At 51.7% G+C, this 23,355-nt stretch overlaps 1 protein-coding gene across 9 annotated transcripts in view; it reads right to left on the bottom strand.

Moving 5' to 3' along the window:
• Nucleotides 1-20,408, bottom strand: part of JDP2 (Jun dimerization protein 2) — a 65,524-nt gene extending 45,116 nt beyond the window's left edge. For 4 of the 9 annotated variants that reach the window (XR_009399194.1, XR_009399195.1, XR_009399193.1 and 1 more), the window contains exons 1-3: nt 19,966-20,165; nt 10,419-10,642; nt 3,615-3,752 (exon numbers count right to left, since the gene is read on the bottom strand). Coding sequence is in view for 5 of the 9 variants with exons in the window: in XM_059373711.1 (XP_059229694.1) it covers nt 3,615-3,752; nt 10,419-10,642; nt 19,966-20,095 (492 nt within the window). In the remaining 4 variants the exon portion in view is untranslated. Of the gene's footprint in view, nt 1-304; nt 431-3,614; nt 3,753-10,418; nt 10,643-19,965; nt 20,168-20,308 lie in introns of those variants that run through there. The other 5 variants (XR_009399196.1, XM_059373710.1, XM_059373707.1 and 2 more) reach the window with 5 other exon arrangements.
• Between the last annotated feature and the right edge of the window lie 2,947 nt (nt 20,409-23,355).

A 23,355-nucleotide genomic window follows, 5' to 3' on the forward strand; every position in this document is an offset into this window, starting at 1 on the left:
GGAGGGGTTTCACCATGGATGATACATGTAAGGAAATGGATGCAATAAAAGTTGAGAGATGGGGAAGGAAGGGCTTTGCAGCACGCAGGCAGGTAGGGGTGGGGGTGGGGTGGGGGTGGGGTGGGGGTGGGGTGGAGCCAGAGAGCTCCCCCAGCCCCAGGTTCTCGGAGCAAAGCCCCGAGAACTCTAGCCAGCTACAGCGATGAACAGCTTATCTGATCTTCCCTCTGAAACTATAAAGCAGCTTCATTAATTCAGAAATCCCTTAGGCTGTGAATGCTGGCAGCGGGGAGGTTCTCAATACCTGGAAATAACTGGTTTGGAAATGTCTGCAAACTCAGAAGGGCTTCCCGCCTCACACAAATTCAGGTGCCGCACACATGAATGGACAGCTGATGGCGTGCAGGTCCCTCCAGACAGTTTGAGATCGCTGTCGAGAAAAACGTGTTCTTAGACCCTCGTAGCATTCTCAGAGAGGATCATGGTCAGTCGGAGCTGGAAGAGACGCTAGGGTCATCTAAACCTGCAGAGAGGGTGCCTGGGTGGCTCGGCGGGTTAAGCGTCCACCTTCGACTCAGGTCATCATCCTGGGGTCCCGGGATAGTGTCCCATGTTGGACTCCCTGCTCTGCGGAGAGTCTGCTTCTCCCTCTGCCCCTCCCCTGGCCCCCACTTATTCTCTCAATCTCTCTCTCTCTCTCTCAAATAAATAAATAAAATCTTAAAAACAAAACAAAACAAAAACCGCAGAGAGCATCAGAATGCCCCGGAGGGCTTGTTTCCTCCCAGATTTCTGGACTCCACCTTCTAGAACAGCTGCTTCAGTGGTCTCAGAATGAGACCCAAGAACTTTTAACGTGCTCCCCGGATGCTGGTCCACTGCTCTGCAGACCCCACTTGGAGGTGTGCCAACGTGAGCCAGTGGATTTCCGATTGGTTTCGGCAGCAGACGTCTCTTGCGCAGATAATATCACACTATACTAAACAGACACAGGCGGTATTTTATTAAGGGGCTCACATTGTATCACAGACTTACTGTAGTCATTCAGTGAGAACAATAAGGTGTGTTGTGACTGATGTAAAGCCTTTTGCTCCGAGGTTATGGGGAACAGCTGCGGATTTCTGACAGCCTCAGGATCCAAATTATTCCCATCTCATGTTCCCTTGCACACGCCGATCCGTAATTACCAGTGGCACATGTGTGAATACGGACACAGGTAAATCACACTGTACCAGCTTGCCCTGCTTGCTCATCAGTTAAAGAGGAGTAGCAGGAAAAGCTCTGTTCTGAAGTCTACACAAAGTCAATTAACCTGGTGGCAGGCATCGCCCCCGTGGTGCTCCCCAAAGCGTTAGATTTGATAACTAATAGGTATGAGCATGTGTGTGGGTCTTGATTTTTAAAAAGCACAGGATAAAATTATGCTTTAAAAGTGACTTAACCTCTCAAAATCTCAGTTCTCTCACAATGAATGGCACCAATAACACCCACCCGCTGTACGGTTGTTAAACAGATCAAAAGAGATGATGTCTACAAAAGCAGTTTGCAAACTATAAAGTGCATTGCTCACGTGAGCCTTCTATCCTGAACCCAGATGTCCTCACTCCTTCAAAGACCTGGGCCGGTTTATATGGCACCAGAGGTTTCCACCAACGGCCACAGGCTACAGCCACCTGCTGGCTCCACCCAGACCAACTGATTCAGTCTCTAGGCTCCATTCATGTCTATATATATATATATATATATATATATATATATATATATATATATTTATATATTTATTTTTTTTTTTTTTTTTTAACTCTCCAGGGGACTCTAATGAGTAGGCAGGATTACTCCATATTTCCTCCCAAGTTCCATACAAAATCCTGCCACATAGCTCTCATTGCTTCTGGATGGCCCCTAGCAATAAAAAGGAAAAGAGGAGAAAATGCCCCTAATGAGATCCTGGTTTTTTCACTGCTGTTGGCTTAAGAGGGGGTTTTAATCACTATAGCTACGAATTTTGGAGCCCGGATACATGCCAGGCCATTTACAGCATTATGTCTTCGAATCCTCCCCACACCTATGTGACATAGATATTATCCTTCCTCATTTTAAAAGCAGCTTTATTGAGATGAAATTCACCAATTTGCCCTCTTGAAGTCCACAACTTGATGGCTTTCAGTATATTCACAAAGTTGTGTGACTATCACCACCATAAATGTTAGAGTATTTTCATGAATTCCAAAAGAAACCCCACACTCCTTACCAGCCGTTCCCCACCTCTCCCATCTCCCCCAGCGCCAGGCCCCAGGGATGGTTCTCCTTGCCATCTCTATGGATTTGCCAATTCTGGACATTTCCTATCAGTGGAATCCTGCAGCACATGGTTCTTTGTGACTGGATTCTTCCACTAAATGTAAATGTTCTCAAGTTCATCCATGTTGTAGCAAGTATCCGTATTTTATTCCTTTTCATGACCAAGTGATAGTCTACTGTATGGGTAGATCATATTTTTTAATCTGTTCTTCCACTTATGGACATTTGGGTCATCTCTACTTTTGAAATATTGTGAATAATACTTCTATGAACATTCATGTACAAGTTTTTGCATGGACATCTGCTTCTTTCTATTGGGTATCTATCTAGGAGTGGAATTTTTGAGAACTATTTTCTGTGGTTGCACCATTTTATGTTCCCACCAGCAGAGTATGAGGATTACAACTTCTCCAAAGGGTCACTAATATTTGTTACAATATTTGTTACAAGTTTAGTATAGTCATCCTAGTGGATGTGAAGTGGTCTCTCAGTGGTTTTCATTTCTTTGATGGCTAATGATGTTGAGCATCTTTTCTTGTGCTTATTAGTCATTCATGTATCTTCTCTGAAGAAATGCGCATCACCCACTTTTATTATTGAGTTGTAATAGCTCTTTACATATTCTATATACGAGACCCTTATCAGATCTATAACGTGCAAAACTTTGCTCTAGTTCTGTGGACTATCTTTTTACTTTATGACCCTTGAAGGACAAAAGTTTTTAATTTTGATGATGTCAGATGTACCTATTTTTTATTTTGTTGCTTGTAGTTTGGTGTCCTGTCTAAGAAATCATTGCCTAATCCAAGCTCACAAAGATTAACAGCTGTTTTCTTCTAAGAGTTTTATAGTTTTAGCTCTTATATTAAGTCTTAGATCCATTTTGAGCTAATTTTTGCATCTGGTGTGAGACAGGGGCCTGTCTCCCCCATTTATACAAAGGCAGAACTGAAGTTCAAATGCCTAGTAACCTCTCCAGAGCCCAATTGTTCCAATGCAACAGTCCTGCTTTGCTACAGTGCCTCCAAAGAGCCAAGTTTTTCTATTGGTGCTGGCTGTGGGGAGGGGCAGGAAGAAGGGTTATGGAGCCAAACTGTGTGGGAGCTTGCCATCCAGAACACGCACAAGCACCCTGCTTAGCGAAGGGGACCCCTGCAGCCACAGCCGCTAAGCAGAACACACAGAGCCCCAGCACGGGCACGAAGTGCACAGCCTCAAGGGGCTGCTAAACCCAGAGGAAGCCAATGACCTGACTCCCAGCACCTGCAGCCTGCCCAAATCTGCCTGTAAGTCCCAGGTCTCAGAGCTCCAACCTCAGGCCAAGTGGTCTTGTGTCTTGGGGACGTGGTAGAAGGGAGAGCAGCGTGGCTGGCTCCAGCGCTGTTCAGCCAGCGGAGCTCACCGGCGAGATGACCCACTTTCCCAACTCTGAGTCCAGGCTGCCAGTGGACCTGGGGACACCAAAGAAAGACGGCCAGCCTTAACAGAAGAGGCCACTTTGTACGGCTGCTAAAAAAACTGATGGCTCATGGACTCTAGCATTGACCTTAACACCACAGGAAACAAGATAAGGGTCACACAAAGCAGCTTAGGAGAAGACAGAGGGTCGAAGGGCCTTCTCATTTACAGTGTGCAGGGGTAACTAAAACTGGCTGCATGACTCTTGCATGAACAACCAGACACAGGAAGGTCTGCTTGCTTCCCCGAAATCCAGGTCAAAGGTGCAACACACTGGAAAGGCCAATGCTGTCAGAACGTGTGGTGTGATTCACTGCACATGGGCCGCAGCCCCTAGAAGAGGCAATTTACAATCATATTGTGCTGGAGTCAAGGTCATCGTTTTACACTGCGCCTCAATTAATCTTCATGATGCAACTCGGTGAGTATGAGTTTCCTCTTTATATAGAGAAAGAAACTGATGCTCAACGAGACAGCCGACCTGTCCAAGGTCATACAGGGAGTAAGCGAAGGAGCCAGACTTCAAACCCAGAAGCCTGAGCCCAAGTCCGGAGCTCTTTCCAGGCTCCAGAAGCAGACCCTCGGGTTAGGAAGCCAGAATGGTGTCCTGTACCCGTGATACCTGGGACCTCCACACATTAGGGCCACTCACCATATCCAAGGGCAAATTACCCTCAAAGAAACGAAAGCCCAAAGAACAGTGTTGGAATCGATAATCCAAAGTAACTTGCATAATTAACACCTTGGAAAAGTGAAGCACATTTCTGTCCTATGTTTGTTGTGTATCTTACTGAGCGCCCGGCGTTACGTGAGACCTTCCAACTGAATTAGTTCATTTGCTCATCAGAGCAGCCCCAAGGGGTGAGTACTAAGATTACCCCCATCTTAAGGCAGAAACTCTAAGAAGGCAGCACAGGACTCCCTGCACTTTGCAGAGGTGTCTGATTTCTAAGGACACACAGATGCAGCCATGTCCCCACCACCCTCTCTCCAAGGGACACTGCCCTCAAACGACAGCAGGTGTGACCAACCGATGAGGTGAACCCAGAGCATCAGAACCCTTGTGAAGGCTTGGGGTCCTGCATCTCAGGGGACTCGGTAACACGGGGGTCAACGATAAAAACATCCAGAGCGGCCTACAGCGATCGCTCGCTCTCCCTCAAATGAAACTATTAAAGGAAATAAAAAAGCTAACGGCTCTTGACGGCATGCTAACAAAGTGACGGAACTAAAGCAGAAAGTCAGGATTTCAAAGATGAGCTGGGAGATTCCTGTTCCAAGAAGGGACAGATTGGATCTCTCTGCCAAACAAGTATGAGACAGAAAAAGTGTCTGAGTCAGGGGGAAGAAGGCCAATGCTATTTCAAAGAGCTGCAAATTAAAAACCAATTATGCAAAGCTTGCTAAAAAATGTCAGTGGGCTGCTTTTATGTTTTAAATCACTAAAAACACAAGCGTGCTTACGCCAACGTTTACCCAGCACATCAGATGATTTGGGGTAACTCTGCCCATGCTCAGGCTAAACACGGGTGAACAGTTTGGTGCACCAACTCTGGGATGACCACCCGTGGCCAAGGATGAGCACACCTTCCAAGACCACCCAGTAGCCCACAGACTCAGATTCATACTTCATCAGTGGTGAAAAGCCCCACAGTGTTTTTGGGGGACCCCTGGTAGAAGTTGGGTAATGACCAGTGTGAAACTCACAAACAGCCAGGTCTTTCCTGCTCTGAGAATGACAAGGACACGGACTCAGTCTCCACATGGAAGGTGTGCTGGAAAGACAGCCCAGGAGGGGATGCACACCCTGATTCCTCAAGGTGAAGCCCTCAGAATGCCCCCAATCAAGGATCAGAAGAGCCCAAGGAGAGGTATAAACAGTAAAAGGTCCCCAAGTGTAGCCGAGGAATCTCTGAACCTACTAAATATACAGATTCCGTGGACTCTGCTCTCATAGCTTCTGAGTCCATGGGCCGACGGTCAGGCCTGGGAATCTGCATCTATCAAGTTTTGCAAACAGTTTTGATGATTAGCTAAGTTTTAGAAACAGTTGGTTTGATTTTCATGATTTTCTTTCTTCCTCTCTTTCTCTCTCTCTTTATTTCTTTTCTGCCTAAAGTCCCTAAAGTCCAGGAATAAAAAACAAACGGACAATGTTTGGAGATAAGAACTGAGAGATACAGCAATCAAGGGGTAGAAAGTTTAAGGGATTTGCTAAGTTGACACAGTTAATTAACATTTAAACCAACAAGCACATATCAAACATACAATCCATGCAAGGGACTGCACACAATGTGGTGGAAATAAAAGGAAATGTAAGATGTCATCCCCGTCTTTGGGGCCTACACACAGGACGCACACTCAAAAGCAGGCTGTGTGGAAGGCAACAGGGAATAGTGGGGACTGTGGCAAACTAAAGGCTTGTGCTAATACAGTGAGCATTTGCTACTCAGCTCTAGCTTCTTGGTGTTTATGAGGGTGTGGGCCTGGACTGACCAGATATTCTGGGTTTTTTTAAAGGAGCCAGAAATTCCACATTTCCTGGCTTTTAAATCTAACAACACATTCAATTTTTAAAAAATTTAAAAAAAAAAAAAAAAAGGCAAGAAAGGAAACCACACAGTCAGGGCCAAATGAGATTCATCCGTAGGCTGACTCTTGCCCATGGAATGATGGTTTGCAGCCTCTTTCCTAAAAGGTCATCCAGTCCAAACCCCGTTGAACTTGAATGTCCTCCAGGGCCCTGCAGAGTGGACCAGAGGGTGAGCTGTCCCCTCTAGCAGGTTAAGTGTGTGTGTGTGTGTGCCCTCATGTGTGCAAGGGTGGGGCTTCTGGTCTCCCTCTGTCCATGCTGGAAATGCATTCCAGGCACAGAGGCAGGGTGTGGGCCCAGCAGCCCACTCGGAGATGCCCTGGGGAGGGCTAAGATCTTCAGGCCAGTAGGGGCTAGTTGGCTGAGGAGTCTGGCTGGAAGGGGCTACAGAATGAAATGCCAAAGAAGCTAGAGAGCTGGAGAAAGCTAGAGAGCACAGCTGTCTTGAAAAGGACTGTTGGAAAGGCAAGAAGAACAAAGAGGCTAGGGAGAAGCATCGGCTCTAGAAATTCCATCCCCCCGAATATGACATCTCCAGAATCCCCAGCCAGCCATCCAAACGAGCCCTCTGGCCATTCTCCATGTGCTTGCTCGGCTAAATTTGTCCTCACAATACTGACCACTACCTGACCTTTTACATCACACACTACTTCGTCTATTTGCATTTCTGGGTGCCCCCGACTCTGATATACAGCTCCAAGAGAAGGGGGCTTCCTCTCCTTTGTTTATGGTTCAGTTCCCAGTACCTGGCACAGGGCCAAGCACACAGTAGTTGCTTAGCACTATCTGCTGGACCAGCGGACTGCAGCCAAGCTCTTGGCACAAAACAATTCAAGTGTCAACCACATAATAATAACAACATCAGCACAGAGCACTCTATCATTTACAAAACCTGTCGTTTAACTTAATTCCTCCAATGTTCCTTTACCGAAATGCTTTGTGTGTTTGGCCACGGCCCAAGAGAACGCTGGCCTCTGCAAGGCGGACCGCCCGCCGGCCAGTTCGGCCAGCTCTCTCTCCAGGGCCTGGGGGACGACAAGGCTCCAGAAGTGCAGGATTCAGCACTAACAGGGCTGTGCATTCAGAATGATGGAGCATGGCGGGGGCTGGCTTCATCTGGCCTCCCCAGCCTGAGCGCGGGCTGATTAGACACGTGGGAGGATGTAGAGAGCCGTGGGGAGGTGGGGGGTGGCGGCAGCACAGTCTAAGGTTAACACCCTGGCTCCATAAAGTTTGACCGCTGGGCTGACTTCTCAGCTACATGGCATTGGACCTCTGTAAGTCTTATCAACCTCATCTGTCATGCGGGCACAAACCACCATCACGGTAACAGTCACTTCTAAGGGTTCCATAAACTCTTTATTTTTTTTTTTTAAGATTTTTAAAATTTATTTGACAGAGAGAGAGAGATCACAAGGAGGCAGAGAGGCAGGCAGAGAGAGAGGGGGAAGCAGGCTCCCCACTGAGCAGAGAACCCGATGCAGGGCTCGATCCCAGGACCCTGAGATCATGACCCCAGCAGAAGGCAGAGGCTTTAACCCACTGAGCCACCCAGGTACCCCTTCCACGACACTCCTGACAAAGAGCGCCTAGCACCGCACCCAGCCCGGGCCCCCTCCCCAGCAGCTGCGCCAGCGCCCCTAGACAGCCCCAGCTCCGCCACTTTCCAGCGGTATGATCCTGGGTGTCTCCATCTCTTCCTCCCTAGACCTCAAATTCCTCCGCCTTAAAACGGGGAGAACCCAATCACCAGGATCCGGGAATGAGGAATCTGCAAGATCATATAATCCGTACTTAGCACAGGGCCCGGTGCAACTTAAATGCTTAATAGTTGTGAGCTAGTATCTCATTATCCCTCAAGAAACTTCTACTAGTCTAAAATGCCAACGTGAAGAATCCTTCAAAGGCAGTTTGCCATGTGCAAAGAAATCATCAGGACAGAAGGTTCTCCAGTGGCAAGTTTCTCTCCCCACCTCCTTTATTTTTCCGTTGCTCTAAGAATAACCCTCCCCCAATCTTAGGTCTGCCCTAGGAAGCATTTGGAGGTCAGTTCCCAGTGCGGGGCTGAGCTCGCTCCACGCCAGCGCTGTCTGCAGGGCTCCATCTGCCTCTTCGCCCCCACGGGGCTGCAGTCTGACAGCAAGGGAGGGGACATGCAAATACGCCCTAAAAACGGCTTGTTATTTTCACGGCCTGGCTGTGCGCGTTTGTGGGGGCCTGTGAAGACAGCGCGTCACTGTCAGGTACAAGGCATATGCCACCAATCTGGGGGAGGCTGTGAAATGTAAAAATACCCAACCCAAATAAAGCCCTTTTCCAAAGAAAAAGAAAGCTCCTCGGGTGCCCTCTGCAGAAAGGGAACAGGGTGGTAACTCAGCCCCAGGGACAAATCCCCTGCTGGGCCAGCCCTGGACCAAGGCACCTGGCTCTTCACGGGTGCCTCAGCCTCAGAGCCCCAGCGAAACTGCTCAGCTGCTGCTTTTCAGAGGCAATTATACTGTGGAACGACCCAGAAACGGATGCTTTCAAGTGATGAGCCTGGGAAAGGGAATAGCAAAAAGACCAAAGACGAGGGCCCTCCATAAAGAAAACAGAGCACTAAAAAAGCCAGGAAGTGCTATTAACAGCACGTTGATTTACAAAATCAACTCAGAAGACTGTAATTACCGTCAACTTCCATCTCCAACTTAACAGGCTTTGACGGGCACCCACAATGCACCGCATGCAGGTGTCTCCTGCTCCAGTTAAGGTAAATGGAGGCAGCTTGTGCTAACAAAAGCAAAAGGGGAAACAAAACCAAGGACAATAGGGAGGGGTGGGGGCCTGCGGCAAACTGGAGGGAGGAAAGAGGTGAGGTAGAGCTCTCCATTCCATGTAGCCAGGCCACAGCGGGGTACCGTGTGACCAGGTCTCCCGAGTTTGTAATCAAAGATTAAAATCCAAATTTCCAGGTGAAATGTTGGTTCAGGTTTCTTTTCAAACACTGTGCGGGCCAAACCAAACACCTCTGAAAGCCAGATCCAGACCGCAAACGGCCAGTTTGCCACCCCTGACCAAGCCACGGCAACCCCCCTTTGCAGATTTGATGGCACTCCTGGGGATTGGGAGGCAGGGGGAGCAGATCAGTAGCATAACAAACCCAATGCAGTACCCAGACCCCCGTCCCCACTCAAAAGTCCCTCCCTCCTGAGTGTCCTGCCCTCTGAGCTCCAGGCCACAGGAGGGACCCACATCCAGGGGCACTGTTGCCTATGAAGAACCTCACTGGGGCAGGTCTTGGGACTAACTGCCACCCCTGGGGACATGGCTGGGGGCGTGTCCTGCGCAGAGGCTCACCCACGCTGAGGACTTCTGCTTCTCACCAGTCCCCAGGGAAACGCTGCTCTTCTGCAAAGAAGGCTCATGGGAACTGTGCCTCAAGGGACCCGTGGAGGCAGCGCTTCACCTGCAGGTCCTCTACAAACATTATCCAAAGCAGATGGAACCGAGTGACCATCGCCATGCCTGTCTCCAGCAGCTGCTGGGAAACGGATTTCCCACACGCTCTCCCCCAGTGCCTACCTTCAGCTCCAGCCTGGGGCCAAGACAGGTAAGAGGCAGGGAGGTGCCTCATGATAATAATTTTTATAGGTAGTCCCCGATTGGCATTCTCTTGTATGGCTTCCAAAGCATGTGCATGTGCCCACCACCTCCCCCGATGGTCCCAACAGCCCAGAGAGACCACCAATACATTATTATTCATTACTGTTATTGTTAATCACCCTTCCTTTGCCTCCAGGAGAACCAGACACAAGTTCAGCATCCTGCCCGAGCCAGACCTTCTCAAACTTTAATATGTCTCCGTGAATTCCTCGGGAGAGACTGTTAAAATGCAGATTCTGAGGCAGAAGTTTCTGCAGAGGGCCTGAGCTGCTGCATCTCTAATGAGTGACATAGATTCTACCGGTCCTCAGACCCCAGGCAGAACAGCAATGCTCAGGTCCCTCAGTGAACGCAGGGCTGCAGCTGGGGCTGTAACCCAGGCGTCTACCCTCGGAGTGCGCTCAGAGGAACAAGGCTTGCTCACCTCACTTTTCACGGGTTGGGGCCTCTTGCCCAGCTTCACCTCCAGGAAGTGCAAGGGGGCGATCATGGCCCCAATGTTGCGGATGTCGGCGTATTTCAGCTCCTCTGCAGTCAGAGCCGAGCTGGGGAGTCCGGTCAGGGGGCCGAGCCCTGGCAGAGAGCCCGCAGTCATGGAAGGGTCTGGAATCTGCCCAGGCATCATAGCAGGAGGAGTGGCAGCCCAGCCTGGAGTGGGTAGGAGAAGATCAGGACACGCACCGTCAGCCAGGCTTAAGCCCCCATGCCTTGTGGGGGGCTCTTCCTTTCTTTCACTAATTTTCCCCTGAACCCCTTTCCTGCCCAGCTGCTCCTCCTGCCTTTACATCCATTCTGTGATAGCGGAGAACTCTGATCAGTTGGTTCCCACCAAAGTTATTCTTGCCACTGAAGGCAACGCTTAACCCAAGCAAAGGCCACACTGACTCGGTATTTGCTATGTGCTCGGCACTGCGGTAATCCTTCTGGGAGCCCGTAAGACAGGGTCAGACCCATTACACAGATGAAGAAGCCGAGGCTTAGGAAGAGAATTTGCTCAAGTTGGTACACTGTTAAAACTGGAGTAGCCGGGATTTAAACCGCACCGGGCTGCCTCTGAAGAAAACGGGTTACAACCGTGGGATCTCAGGCCCTGGTGCACCTGTTTGAGAAGGAGCTATTTTTGCTCTGGTGCGGTGCCTCCCCTCAGATCACACACCCTGCTCTGCATACTTGTTAAGTCACCCTGAATACGAAATGAAGCAAGTCAAAGTTCAAGGTAAGCGTGCAGGTGAGTGCGTGCGTCTGGTTTCTATGGGGATAATACGGAGGCAAAGATGAAATGCACTAGTGGGTGCCTGCCCAGCAGAGCCCGGGCTTAGAAAAGCCCTCCTGGTCTCTTTATTCTCCAAGAAAACACATATTCTGGCTCTGCCAGACCCAGAAGGTGTATAAAGGAAGACAGCTGCAGGCATGAGAGAAAGACAGAAGTCAGACAGGTCAACACCAGGGAACTCATTCCTTCTCTCTACGGGGAGAAGCTTGTGGGTAAGAAACGGGTCCCTTCAAGACACAGATAGCAGTGAAGAAAAGCATGTCTACCAAGAAAGCCAGACTCATCTGGTCCCTTCGAGGGCTCGTATCTATCCATCCATCTATCCAGCCACCCAACTGATGATCACCTATGAGTCAGGAGTCACTGAGAATATGGAGATCTGATGTGTACAGCCTTGTAAGTCATATTTTAGTGCAAAGCTGCTCCAGGATTCCAGTCCTGCAAAAGGGGACCTCTCTCCTTTCCCACCCCTCTGCATAGGGCCATAAAATCAAAACCTTAACGATCCTGGAAATCCTGGGGGAGCTTTGTCCTACCCTTCCACCTCCATCAGCCTCTTCCCACGGAGAGGGATGCATTTGGTGAGACAGGGGAGATGTGACATCCCTTGGACCACACTTTCCCGCTGGGCAGATTTCATGGTCTCCTATGGCCATGCTGTCTTGGGCTCATGGCCTCCCTCAGGAGTGGCCCCCGGGGGCATAACCCACAACTCTCTGTCCCCACCCACGCTGCCAGGTCTATTTTGCAGGACAGAGGCCCACTAGGGAGCCCCTTTTGACCACAAGTACACACCATGTTCTCCATCTCTGTTCTCTTTTAAAGGTGAAATTTGCTTCCCCATCCAACCCTGTGTCTCTTTCTCAATAGGTTCTGCACTCTGAGGGGAAAAGCATGTGAGGGATTGGCACCCTTGAACCACAAAGACTCAAAGACTTCCGCTGGACATCTCTTTCCTTAAAAAAGGGTATGGGGGGGGCACCTGGGTGGGTCAGTGGGTTAAAGCCTCTGCCTTTGGCCCAGGTCATGATCCCAGGGTCCTGGGATCGAGCCCCACATCTGCCTATCTGCTCAGCGGGGAGCCTGCTTCCCTTCCTCTCTCTCTGCCTGCCTCTCTGCCTACTTGTGATCTCTGTCAAATAAATAAATAAAATCTTTAAAAAAAAAAAAAGGGGGGGTCTGTATGTGAGTGGACGACGGACCTGCCATTTTGCCCTCAGCACCCCAGCGCACCCGCCTATGAAGCCGTTTGTGCAGAGTTCCCTGCCAGGCACCCGAGTTCATACTTGGTACCCCAGGCCCTATGTCTGGTCTCCACCTGCTCTGCCTCCCACACCCGGCCCCTCGCCCCTCCTTAGCACCCAGTGTCCCCCGGGCCATTTCAGAAAAGGATCTGAGACTCATTCACATCAAGTCATCATCTTAGAGCTGGAGGAGGCCCTGAGCTTATCTAACCACATCCTCATTTTGCACATGAGGAAATTAAAGCTCAGAGGGGTGAAATGACTTGTCCAAGGTCACACAGAGGAAAAGCCAGGGCTGGACTCCCTGTCTCTGGATTTTAGAACCAAAGCTTTCTCACTCTGTCTTTTTTGTCCCCCGCCGCCCCACCACTGGAGTTCAAGAGATATATATGCAGATATTAATAATCTTTTAATGGTGGACTTTGAGACACTAGACCCTAACAAAGGATCACTCTCTTGCACTGAGGACCCTCTACTGTGCCTTCCATGCAGATCCAGGTTTAGGAAATTCCCCAAACAAGCCCATGGTATGCTGGGGGGGAGCCCAGATGTGGACATGGCCCCTGAGACATCTATGTGGTGGGTCAAGGTGTTGTGACCCTTCCTAAGCCTAAACTAGACTGAAAGCACCCTGCCCTACCTCCAGAGCCAGGCCTGCAATGCAGAGAGGCCTGCAGGTTTCCGCACCAGAAGGTGGCTCTGGGGCAGACTGAATGAGCTGCTATTTCCCAGGGCCTCCCCCAGGGAGAACAAGAAAGGGCCCAATGGAAAGACTCATTCCATGTGGCAAAATAATGCCTGGGCCCAGCCACAGGGACACCTGGCAGGCAGTGGGGAGTGATTTCAGGCTACCTGAGCCAAGCTGACAAAGGAAACTCACATTTCCTTTCCAGAAGAGGAGAAAACCTTCCCATATCCCCTCTGCCAGGCCTGAACTCATGCCACAAGGAGTCAGTGACCACCCTCCCCACCCCCCCCCAAAAAAAAGGATGCTTAAGCTAGTCAAACCAGACAGGCAACAGGAGGCAGGGAAATGCTCTGTGCCTGGTGTTTCAGCTGGATACAAACCCCTAATGGGATGGGGGCACCACAACTCCACTATGCAGCCAAGCAAAAATACAGCACAAAATCCCCTCCTTGGCCAGAAGCCCCGGAACCTTCCCGTACTGCAAAGGCCAATTCCTACCGGGCAAAAGGTGCATGTGGGCACTCAGCAAGCATAGGGGTGAGTTCAAGAGGGAAGCAGCAGTCATGGCTGGTTGCTGCCCCATGGAACCCCAGGGCCTAGCGTCATCTCTGGCACAGAAAGGGTAACCAACAAATACTTGGTGAATTAATAAATAAGTAAAAACGAATGAATGAACAAGTGATGAAAAATAAAGTCACGATGGAACAAAACTGAGTGAGTGGGATAAGGATTTGTCTCTGGGAGTTTTAGACACTCATCATCCACCTCCAGATCATTCGTTCCCACAGTAGACCCCAAGAAAAATACTCCAGAGGCTTCTGTATGTTTCCCTGCCTAAACCATCTCAGAAAGATGGAAGCCAGACCCCACTCTATTCCGGGAATGATAGGCTCTGCTCGCAGCTTCTGTTTATTTTCATACAGATGGTCTAAATGAGACACTAACAAAATGATCCCAAAATATAATGGTTTCTTTGCTACTGTGGGACCCCCTCGGAGGGGTAACCACCCCCTGGGAGCAGCAGCCCCATAAATTCTTGCCATTCCTGCTCCCCTGTGAACCCATCCCAATGGCAAGCTGCACTCAGAGATTCAGCCACCAGGTTTTCCTCTACAGAAGCAAAAATCCCCCTTTTCTCGCAGCACCCCCACCCCCGCAAGGGCGCCCCTAACTGCTCAGATACAAACCACAAAGTCCTTAACACATGCCATTCCTAGGAGACCATCCCAACAGCTGACATTCACCAGCGCGAAGTCATCCTAAACAGTTGGGGTGGGGGGAGTGTTCGGGGGGGCTGGGGAGGGTGGCAGAAGACAGAGCTGCTGCAGCGGCTGCCTTTCATAACCGGGTCCTCATTAACTGGAAAGAGCTGGCTCACGATCCAAGGTTGAAAGGCAACTTTGGTGATTTGAAAAATAAAATAATTTGATGTGATTTAGGGATCTATAAAAATGGGGGAGGGGGGCAGTGGCTGGGAACCAATAATAGCCAGGAGGAATTTACCCACTTCAAGGAAGACATAGGAAAGACGACAAGAGGTGAAATCATCTCCCGAACTGCTTGTTCCATACGGAAACAATCTAGGAGGAAAAGGAGAGCTACGCACTAAAAAGCTTTAGGGGAAGAACCCGGAGATTTTTTTCTCTTCGAGCCCAGGAGGTCGGAAAGCAAGATAAACACCATCCATGTCTCCATTAGTAACTGGGATGCATAAATAAAAAGCAAGCTCTATACGTTGGCAGAAGACCAGAACTGGCAAATGGGGCTTTGACCTCAAAAGACAGGCCCAGAATCCAAGAAGATTTGGGCAATTCGGGACATTGACCAGAAACAACTTGGAAACTAGCCAATGAAGAAAAACTGGGTAATGCACAGATCCGAGATGAGACTGACAAGTAAGTCACGAATAAGACGGAAAGCGTTCAGGAGGTCACAGCAGACACCAAGCTGCTCTGAAACCCAAGATTTGGGGAGGTTTGATGCAGCTCCCTAAAAGCAGGCTTGGAAAAGATAGGGACCAGATGGGTCCAAGAGGCAAGAACCTAAAATAGAGATCCAACATCTGTATCTCTCTGTTCTGACTTCTGGAGGCGAGGGGTGGGGGTGGTCTTAGGCACACAGTTTGGGGCACTGCCTTGAACAAGCACAAGAAAAGCCACAATATACTTCAATTCCAGACTGGGTCCCCTTGGAAGATACTAAGATGAAGAATCATTTCAGCCAAAAGAAGGAAAGGTAGAGGAACCTAAGTTTTCCCCTCTAATTTTCTTCCCTTGTGTACTGTACCTAACTCTGTAAGATACAGTTTTTAATGAAATAACAGTCTTGCTGTGATGGGTGAAGCTTGTACAGGGCTATCTTGTGAGAAAGTGCCCAATAATCATCATTTTAATCTAGAATGGTGAAGACAGATTAGAAGTAGTGGGACGTAGGTTAAGAGAAAGTCAGGATCTGCATCATGAACTCTCTGCCCATAGAAATAAAAGTTTAAGGGAAGCACTAAAGTCCCTGGGTCTTTTTGAGAAGGCCAGCCCCCCTCTAGGCAAACAGCTGGACCGGGCTGGCATCGGGAGCCAGGAATGGGTGTGTAAAGAGTGCAAAAGGCCTGGGGCCACAAGGCTCAGCACTAAGAGAAAGTAGAGGTGAGTGGGGGCAGGTCAAGGAGCAAGGCTGCTCACGGGTCAGGGTCCAGGAACACTAGTGGGGTTCGAGTGGGTAGCCAGTGACTGAGAATCAACGTGAGGGGGTGGGAGGTCTTGGGAGCCAGAGCCTGGGAAGATTCCCAGGAGGAAAACGGGGGGGAGGAGGGGGGGGACAGAAGTCCATGGGCAGGAAGGGGTGAGGGGTGGCAGACAGAAAGGTGCCAGGCCAGTGATGATAAAACATAATATTAACTATGGTGAATCTCAGAGAATTAAAGAGCAAACCTGTTCTTGGAGCTAAGGAATCATCTGGAATGATCTCCCTCCTGGAATCTGAAATGAGGTGGGTAAATCAGTTTCCGAAAGATAAGATGATCCAGAAGGCAAGGAGCAGAAGAACGGAGAAAACTCTAAAACCGAGAACAGGCGCGTGGCACCGGCGTCTCTGACGGGGGCCTCAGCTCTGCAGGCAGGACAGGGAGGCAGGCAAACAGTAGGAACGATGGAGCCCCATCATCTGAAGGGGAGTCCAAGCTCTGCCCCTTACTAGCCGTGTGACACCGGGCGAGTTCCCTAACCTCGCCACATCTCACTTTTCTCCGCTGTAAAGTGGGAATAATGTTATTTGCCCTGTAAGACTGAGAAGAGGATTAAATTAGTTAATACCTGGAAAGTACCTGGAACAGCGCCTGTACCTAGTGAGCGTGATGTCAGTGTGGCCATGAAGGCCTTCCTTCCTGCAGGGACACCAGTGCTGGATGACCCCGCGACCTCCCTTCCGCACGGTTCCCCCCTAGCACTGATCTCCCTTTCCTATGACTGTGAAGAGGGTTCTTCCCCAGGGGACTCTCTGCTGTCCCACTTTCCAGCTCTAAACCCCAAGGGGGCAAAACCACCCTGCCTCCAGGTCACTACTGAAGAGAAACAAAGGATGCCTGATCAGGGGCGCCTGCGTGGCTCAGTGAGTTGAGTGTCTGCCCTTGGCTCAGGTCATGATCCCAGGGTTCTGGGATCAAGTCCCATGTCGGGCTCCCTGCTCAGTGGGGAACCTGCTTCTCTTTCTCCCTCCGATGCTCCCCTGCTTGTGCTCTCTCATGAACTCTCTCTCTCAAATAAATAAATAAAATCTTTTTTTTTAAAGGATGCCCGATCAGCGGTGGGTGCAAAGGTGCGGAAACGAGGCTCAGCACCCATGCTTTGCCTTAGTTTCTCCTAAGGTTTCCTCCAGCTGCCAGAACACAGCTGCATAGATCACTGGCAACAAGACACCACCAGGGTTTTCCACGCTGGCCTCCAGAGACAGCGGGCCAGCATCATCCGAGTCTTTCCATCTACTGTATCCCCGCACTGCTTAGAAGGGGTCAGTCCTTACATCCTCCCAAGAAAGGAATGAGGGGTGACAGGATCACAAGCCATCCATATGACACCCCAGCATGCATGATTTTTGATGTCATCCCAGCCAAAGAAGAAACTGGAACCTCTCCTCCCAGGAAAGAGTCTTCTCTGGAGACCAGAGAAATGCCTTTGATAAGGCCCTGCCTATAAACACTGCCTAATGTAGGTGCTCAATAAAAACACATCAAGGCATTTCTGCCAAGATCCTTATTCCAAACAGCGAAAAGCTGGGAAGGCACTACCATTGGACAAGCTTTCCCTCCTCTCTTCCCCGCTCATCCCATCTCTGGTGGGGGCAGTTCACAGACCTGCACACACTGTGTGACAAATTCTTGGCCCTTTAAAAAAAAAAAAATCCCATTGGCCAGCTCAAGCTTTGGAAATCAAGCTCCGCAAATGGAATCCCAGGGGCTGCAGCAAGAAAACAGACTAAAAAATAACAATAATACAAAAAAAAAAAAAAAAAAAACCCAAAAACCCAGAACGGTGGGTTGGGGCTGGGCCTGCCACAGCCCGCTATGAATGTAAAGAAACACAGACTAAAAATTCCGACCTTGGGTCGCTAAGGCATTTGTCTCTGCGGAGCTTCGAGAAGCCAAACCACACACACGCACAAGAGTGCACACGTGCACACGCACACACACGCGCACGCACGCACACACACAGGCACACAGAGCTTGGCAGCCCGTAAGTTCCAGAGCTGGTAACACAAGCCACGGAACCGACTGCCAAGACAAGCAACAGAATGAGCCAGGCCCAGTTTCATTGGCCACCATACGCTGCATATGGCCCGGGACGCAGCCAAAACAGTGTTCTCACCCTCCTCAAAGGCATAGGAGACCCTCTGTTTTCAAACACACCTCCACAGAGCCTTAATTAAAGGAAAATGGAAAAATAATGTGCCTGCTGCCACACACACACACCCCCACCTATATAGGTATGCACACACACATACCCATACACACTCACTCTATTTTTCTCTTCCTCCCATTTCGGTTGCAAACATAATTCATTCACATGGAAAAAAAGCAAACTGCATCCTGCAGCAGAAAAGCAGAAAAGAATGGAGCTTGCCCTCAGCCCTGGCTCTGGTTGCTCAAGTTGAGCTGGGGCCGAATGAATACGGAACAGGCCAATCGCACAGGGCCCCTCTCTTCCAGAGCCTGGCTCGAAACAGAGACCTCGGCGTGAGAGGCGGTCCACTGCAACACCAGCAGCTCCATGACAAACAGGGCCCGGGGAGCCTAGCCCTTCCCATCCTGCCAAGGATTCTGTAGGTTGGAAAGGATGCCCACAGGCCTGCAAACAGGTGGGGGAGACAACAGACCCCAGCGGCTGCAAAAGCTAGGCGGTGAGTGAGTAGAGAGATCTTCATCCAAATCCTTCCTTCGGGGACACTTATCACTTCCCAACACATCTCCCTGGAGGTGGCTGGAACCAACCTAGGAGGAAAGTCAGAGGCCTCAACGCCCATGCTTTCCAACAGCCCTTCAGATCTCACAGCACCCAGCTCTTCAGGAAGATTCTGGAGCTGCCGGCAGCTCTGAACCAAAGCCAAAGAAGAAGAGGAACAGAAGAGTCTTTGACAAATCTGTCCTCCCTGTTTTAAACAAGGCACAACCTTCACCAGCCAGAGGCACAAGAATAGATCCTGCTTCTCTTCCCTGGTCCTAGGTTTATATAAAACCAGAGCCACGCTCACACCTGATACCTGGTTAAACTCTCCCCTAGAAACCTGCAAAAGAAGATAAGGCGTCCATCCAAGCTGCAGCCAGATTTGCTGGAAAGATGAAAGCAATGGGAGGTGTTTTTAAAAATCCTCAGGGGAGGAAGGTGGTGGTGGGGGGAGATGATCTGGGCACACCGCCTGCAGCAAGGTCTTAAAGGACAAGCAGGCACCCCATCGCTTCAAAGCTTCAGATCAGATGCTCCTCAAAGTAAGACCTCGAGGACAGTCCACTAAGATTTAGTCCAGGGTACGCACACCCACGCAGTCTGCAAGGCCTGTTTTGAGAGACAGACCTGAGCACATCTGCCCTGAGCACATTTCGTCAGGTCATAACCGGATGCCCTGAACTTACACTGTAGGGAGAGCCTTACACTGAGCAAGGGTCCGGCAACGTTGCAACTGGAGCTGACCCAAGGGGTCAGTTGAGTTCCTCTTCCACCAGCCTTTCCCGCCGCGAGGATGGCCCATCCATCCCGGCAGAAGAGCCAAGACCTCCCATCTTCCCAGCTCCTCCCACTGACCCAGGCAAAGCTGGGTCTCCACTCCAGGGTCCTGAGATCCTGCCCCAATGGCCCAATCCCTCAACCTCCTTTGAGGGGCGGGGCAGAAGAGAGTCTTCTAAACTGGGCTGGGCAGGAGAGGAGGGGCAGGTTACCTAGAGGAGCAGGCTTTCCTCCTTATGTAACCTGGCTTGGGAACCAGGGGGAGCCCACGGGGGACCCGGGCCGCCCCCTTCGCCCCCAGCCCGTTCCCAGCCCAGATCCCCGGAGCAACGGCCCTGAAAGAAGCTCTCTCCAATGGGTTGAGAGCCCCAGCTCTTCTCCAGGTCCTCTGAGAGCCGCGCTACCTCCCAGCGAAGGGGGTGGGGGCCGGCACGACTTGCTAGCAGGTCTCTGTCATCCCTCCACCACCAGCACCCTACACCTCCCCGGCCTCTCGGCCTCCACCTCCACCTCCGCCGCCCGTCTCCCCGTCCCCGGGCAGTTTTCTCCCCACTCACCCGCGTTCCCCGCCTCCCGAAGGGAGCACCTCCCTGCAAACAGACCGGGGAGGAGAGCGCGGGAGGGAGCGTCCCGGCTGCCCCGCGAGCCGACGGAGTCTACCGTCCCTGGGCGGGAACCAAAAGGCATTCACCGGCTCCCCGCCGCCGGGCCGGAGGGGCCCCGGGGCTGCAGCGCCCCCCGCCCGGACAGGCTCGCAGGGGGTCGCGGGGGGCGGCCCGGGGCTGCGGGAGCCTCCCCGCCTCGGCCCGCGCGGGGGCCGCCGTCCCAGGTGCCCGCGCCCGGCGCGCCCCTCCCGCCCCGCCCCGCCCGGCGCCCTCCGGCGCGCGCCCTCGCACCCACCGTGCACAAGCCGCGGGCGGAGGCGGCGCCCCCGGGGCCGGGGCCCGGCTGCAGGCGCGGTGCCCACGCAGCGCCGCTGCCGCCCGGCCGCCGAGCTCCGCCCGGTGCCCAGGCCCGTCCCGGCCCGGGAGCCGCCGCGGCGCCAGCCCCGCCGCCGCTGCAGCGTCCGCCGCCGCCAGCGCCCCCCGTCGCGGCCGCCGAGCGTCCCTCCCGCAGGCTGTGGCGGGCGGCGGGACGGGTTGCATCAGCCCCGGCTATATAGCGGCCCCTGGGCGGCGGGGAGGGGTCGGGAATGCGGAACCCGCCGAGCTGCCAGCTCCAGACGTCAGAGGGGGACGGAGAGGAAGGGAAGGAGGGGACAGGGAGGAGGGGGTGTGGATCCGGCGCCTCACACCCACTGACCTTCACCTCCCCCGCCGCCCCGGGCGCCCTCCTCCCGCCGCGCGCCGCGCTGCTCTCCCCGCAGGGGCCGCGGCTGCCCCGGCTCCCGCGCGTCCCCCGGCGCCCACCCCGCGGGGAAGCAGGACGCGGCGGCGGTTATGTAAGAGCATCCCCGCGCACGGCCGCTTCCACCCCGAGACCCGAGCCGCCGCTCGCGCGCGGGAAGGGAGAAGGCGCGGCGGGACGAGCCCCAGAGCTCCCGGAGGCTCTCGCAGCCTGCGTTGAACCATCTTCCTCAGTCCTTAGCGCTTTTCCCCCCAAACCGTGAGGGGGTTTCAGCACGTTTTCATCCTCGGACTCTGCATGCCTGAGGGAGTGAGGGGAGGATCTCGCGAGCCGGTTTTATTTTCCGGTGGAGAAGGTTGGGCGGAGGATGACCCCCACCCACTAGCCCACCTGGGCGCCCTGCGGCCCCGGGTGGCTCCCGGCAGGGGGCTGCCCTCCTCTGGGGCTGCGGCCAGAGCCCACCGCTTTCCCTGGGGCTCCACAGGCTGACCCCCGGGCTTTCTGTCCCACTCCAGCAGGCTTCTCTCGGCTCAGGGACGCTCCCGTGAGCCCACCCAGCTCTCAGTCGACCCCAAATGGCCTCTTCTTCCCCATTGTGACTTCCACTGCCAACTTACTCCCGCCTTTCATCCTCCTTGAGTGGTAGATGGTTAATGGCGACTCCAGAGGAAATGCACCTTCCAGTATGTAAAGGCACAGAGACACAGAGTCCCCCTGCACACATGGGGCTCCCAGGGCCTTGGCACCCTGGTTGGCATCTCCTACCTCCGACCCCCTGGATGCCCAGCCTACCTTTCTGCCTAGGCCAGTAGGAGTGACAGTGTTTATATTCGGTAACCTTCAGCCTCCTTCCCAGAGTGATGTCAGGTCATCACCCAGAGAAGAAAGGAAGTGAAAGAAAAAGTTCATGCCTTCTTGGAGCGCAGATGCTCAGAGTGAAAGAAACAAGACTTGAGACAGATGGGACCCGATGAGCAGAACCGAAGGCGCCGTCAGTGTGAGCACAGTCAGGCTTTATCCTCCTTAATTCCCAGGGCGCTGGAATCTTTCTGGATGAGGGGACTGGTCTTACCACCAGATGACAGACCAAGCACCCATGACATTGACTGACCATTTTCACCTTCACCATCAGCTGTCTCCCTCAAAACATTGAAGTGAGCCAGTGAAAACAAAGTAAGGTCCTCAAAGAATATACAATGGAAAATGAGTAGTAATCGGTTAGTCTTGTGGAAGAGCCTGATTGGAGCCCCAGAAAGGCCAACTACACCTTTACTACGGCAGGAAGATCAAAGCTGGGTACTGTGCAACTGCCTTATGATGTTTCCCCCACGAGACTGAGGTCTGGACGTTTATATGGAAGAAAACATGGAACAGGCTCAATGTTACTTTATGCGTCTTCGTCTGGGACTTTGAAAAAACTAAACTGATCTATGTGTGGGGACTAATAATTAGTGTGTGTGGTTAGAGCGAGTCCTCTCTGGGGCCTGCTTTGGACGTGGCTGGGCCACCGGCAGTCCTACTGGGCCCTTGCTTCCCCCACAAATTAAATATGCTACAGGGGTGGCACCGAGGGGTAAGCTGGGGGTCTCTAGCCCCCTCCACCTCCCTATAATATCCATTAGGTCTTCTCTGTTATTTGATATGGATTTTTTCAGCTGTATATAGAATGCCATGTAAACAGAGCTTCAAGCCCTCCCTGCCAGCCACATCGCCCCCTCCCAGATCTCTACACAGTCATTGCCTCTGGAAGTAGCTGGAGAGAGAGGCCATACATTGGCTCATTTATGGAGATGTTGGCCTGCCTCTTCCTACCCTGCTGCATGGAGCTAACCACTGGCTCTTAGGGACAGACAAGAGACCAGCCTAAGACAGTTTGAATTTAGCTTTCTTACCACTTGCAAATCAAAGAGGCCTGATTAATGCACCCAGGCCTGGCCAGTGGCTTGACTGAGAGTGTCATATATTCTAAGTGGGTCTGAGGAGGTTAGGGATTTTGAGGATCTCCTGGGAAGAGAAACTACCGGAATTTTGACCTGAAACTGCCAGAGGGGGACCACTGAGAGAGAAGCTAATGCAAAGAAAAGTATAGGATAATCATAGCGAGTGGGGGAAAGGCATCAAGCTCTGAGGGCATTGCCGGCCATGGCTGATGTCATCCCTCCCTCTGGAGTTTTTAGCTGAAGAATCAGTAAATTATATCCCACCTAAGGCAGTTTGAATTTAGATTTCCTATTATGACAGTCCTTAACTTCATGATGGTTCAACGGATGATTTTCCAGTGTTACGATGAGGCAAAATCCATATGCATTCATCAAAAACCATAGTTTGAATTTTGATCTTTTCCGGGCCAGTGATATGTACTCGATCCTGTCTCCTGAAACTGGGCAGTGACTGCCAGCCGCAGCGCCAGGTCAGCCACGCGATCACAAGGGTAGACAACCAGTACACTGACCACAGTTCTATACCTATACCACCATTCTGCTTTTCACTCTCCGTGTGCAGTGCTCAACAAACTACATGAGCTCTCCAATACTTTAGTGTTAAATAGAATTTGTGCTAGATAATTTGCCCAACTGTAGGCTGATGTAAGTGTTTGAGCA

This window comes from Mustela nigripes, chromosome 13 (genome assembly GCF_022355385.1).
Source record: "Mustela nigripes isolate SB6536 chromosome 13, MUSNIG.SB6536, whole genome shotgun sequence".
In the NCBI taxonomy this organism is placed as follows: Eukaryota; Metazoa; Chordata; class Mammalia; order Carnivora; family Mustelidae; genus Mustela; species Mustela nigripes.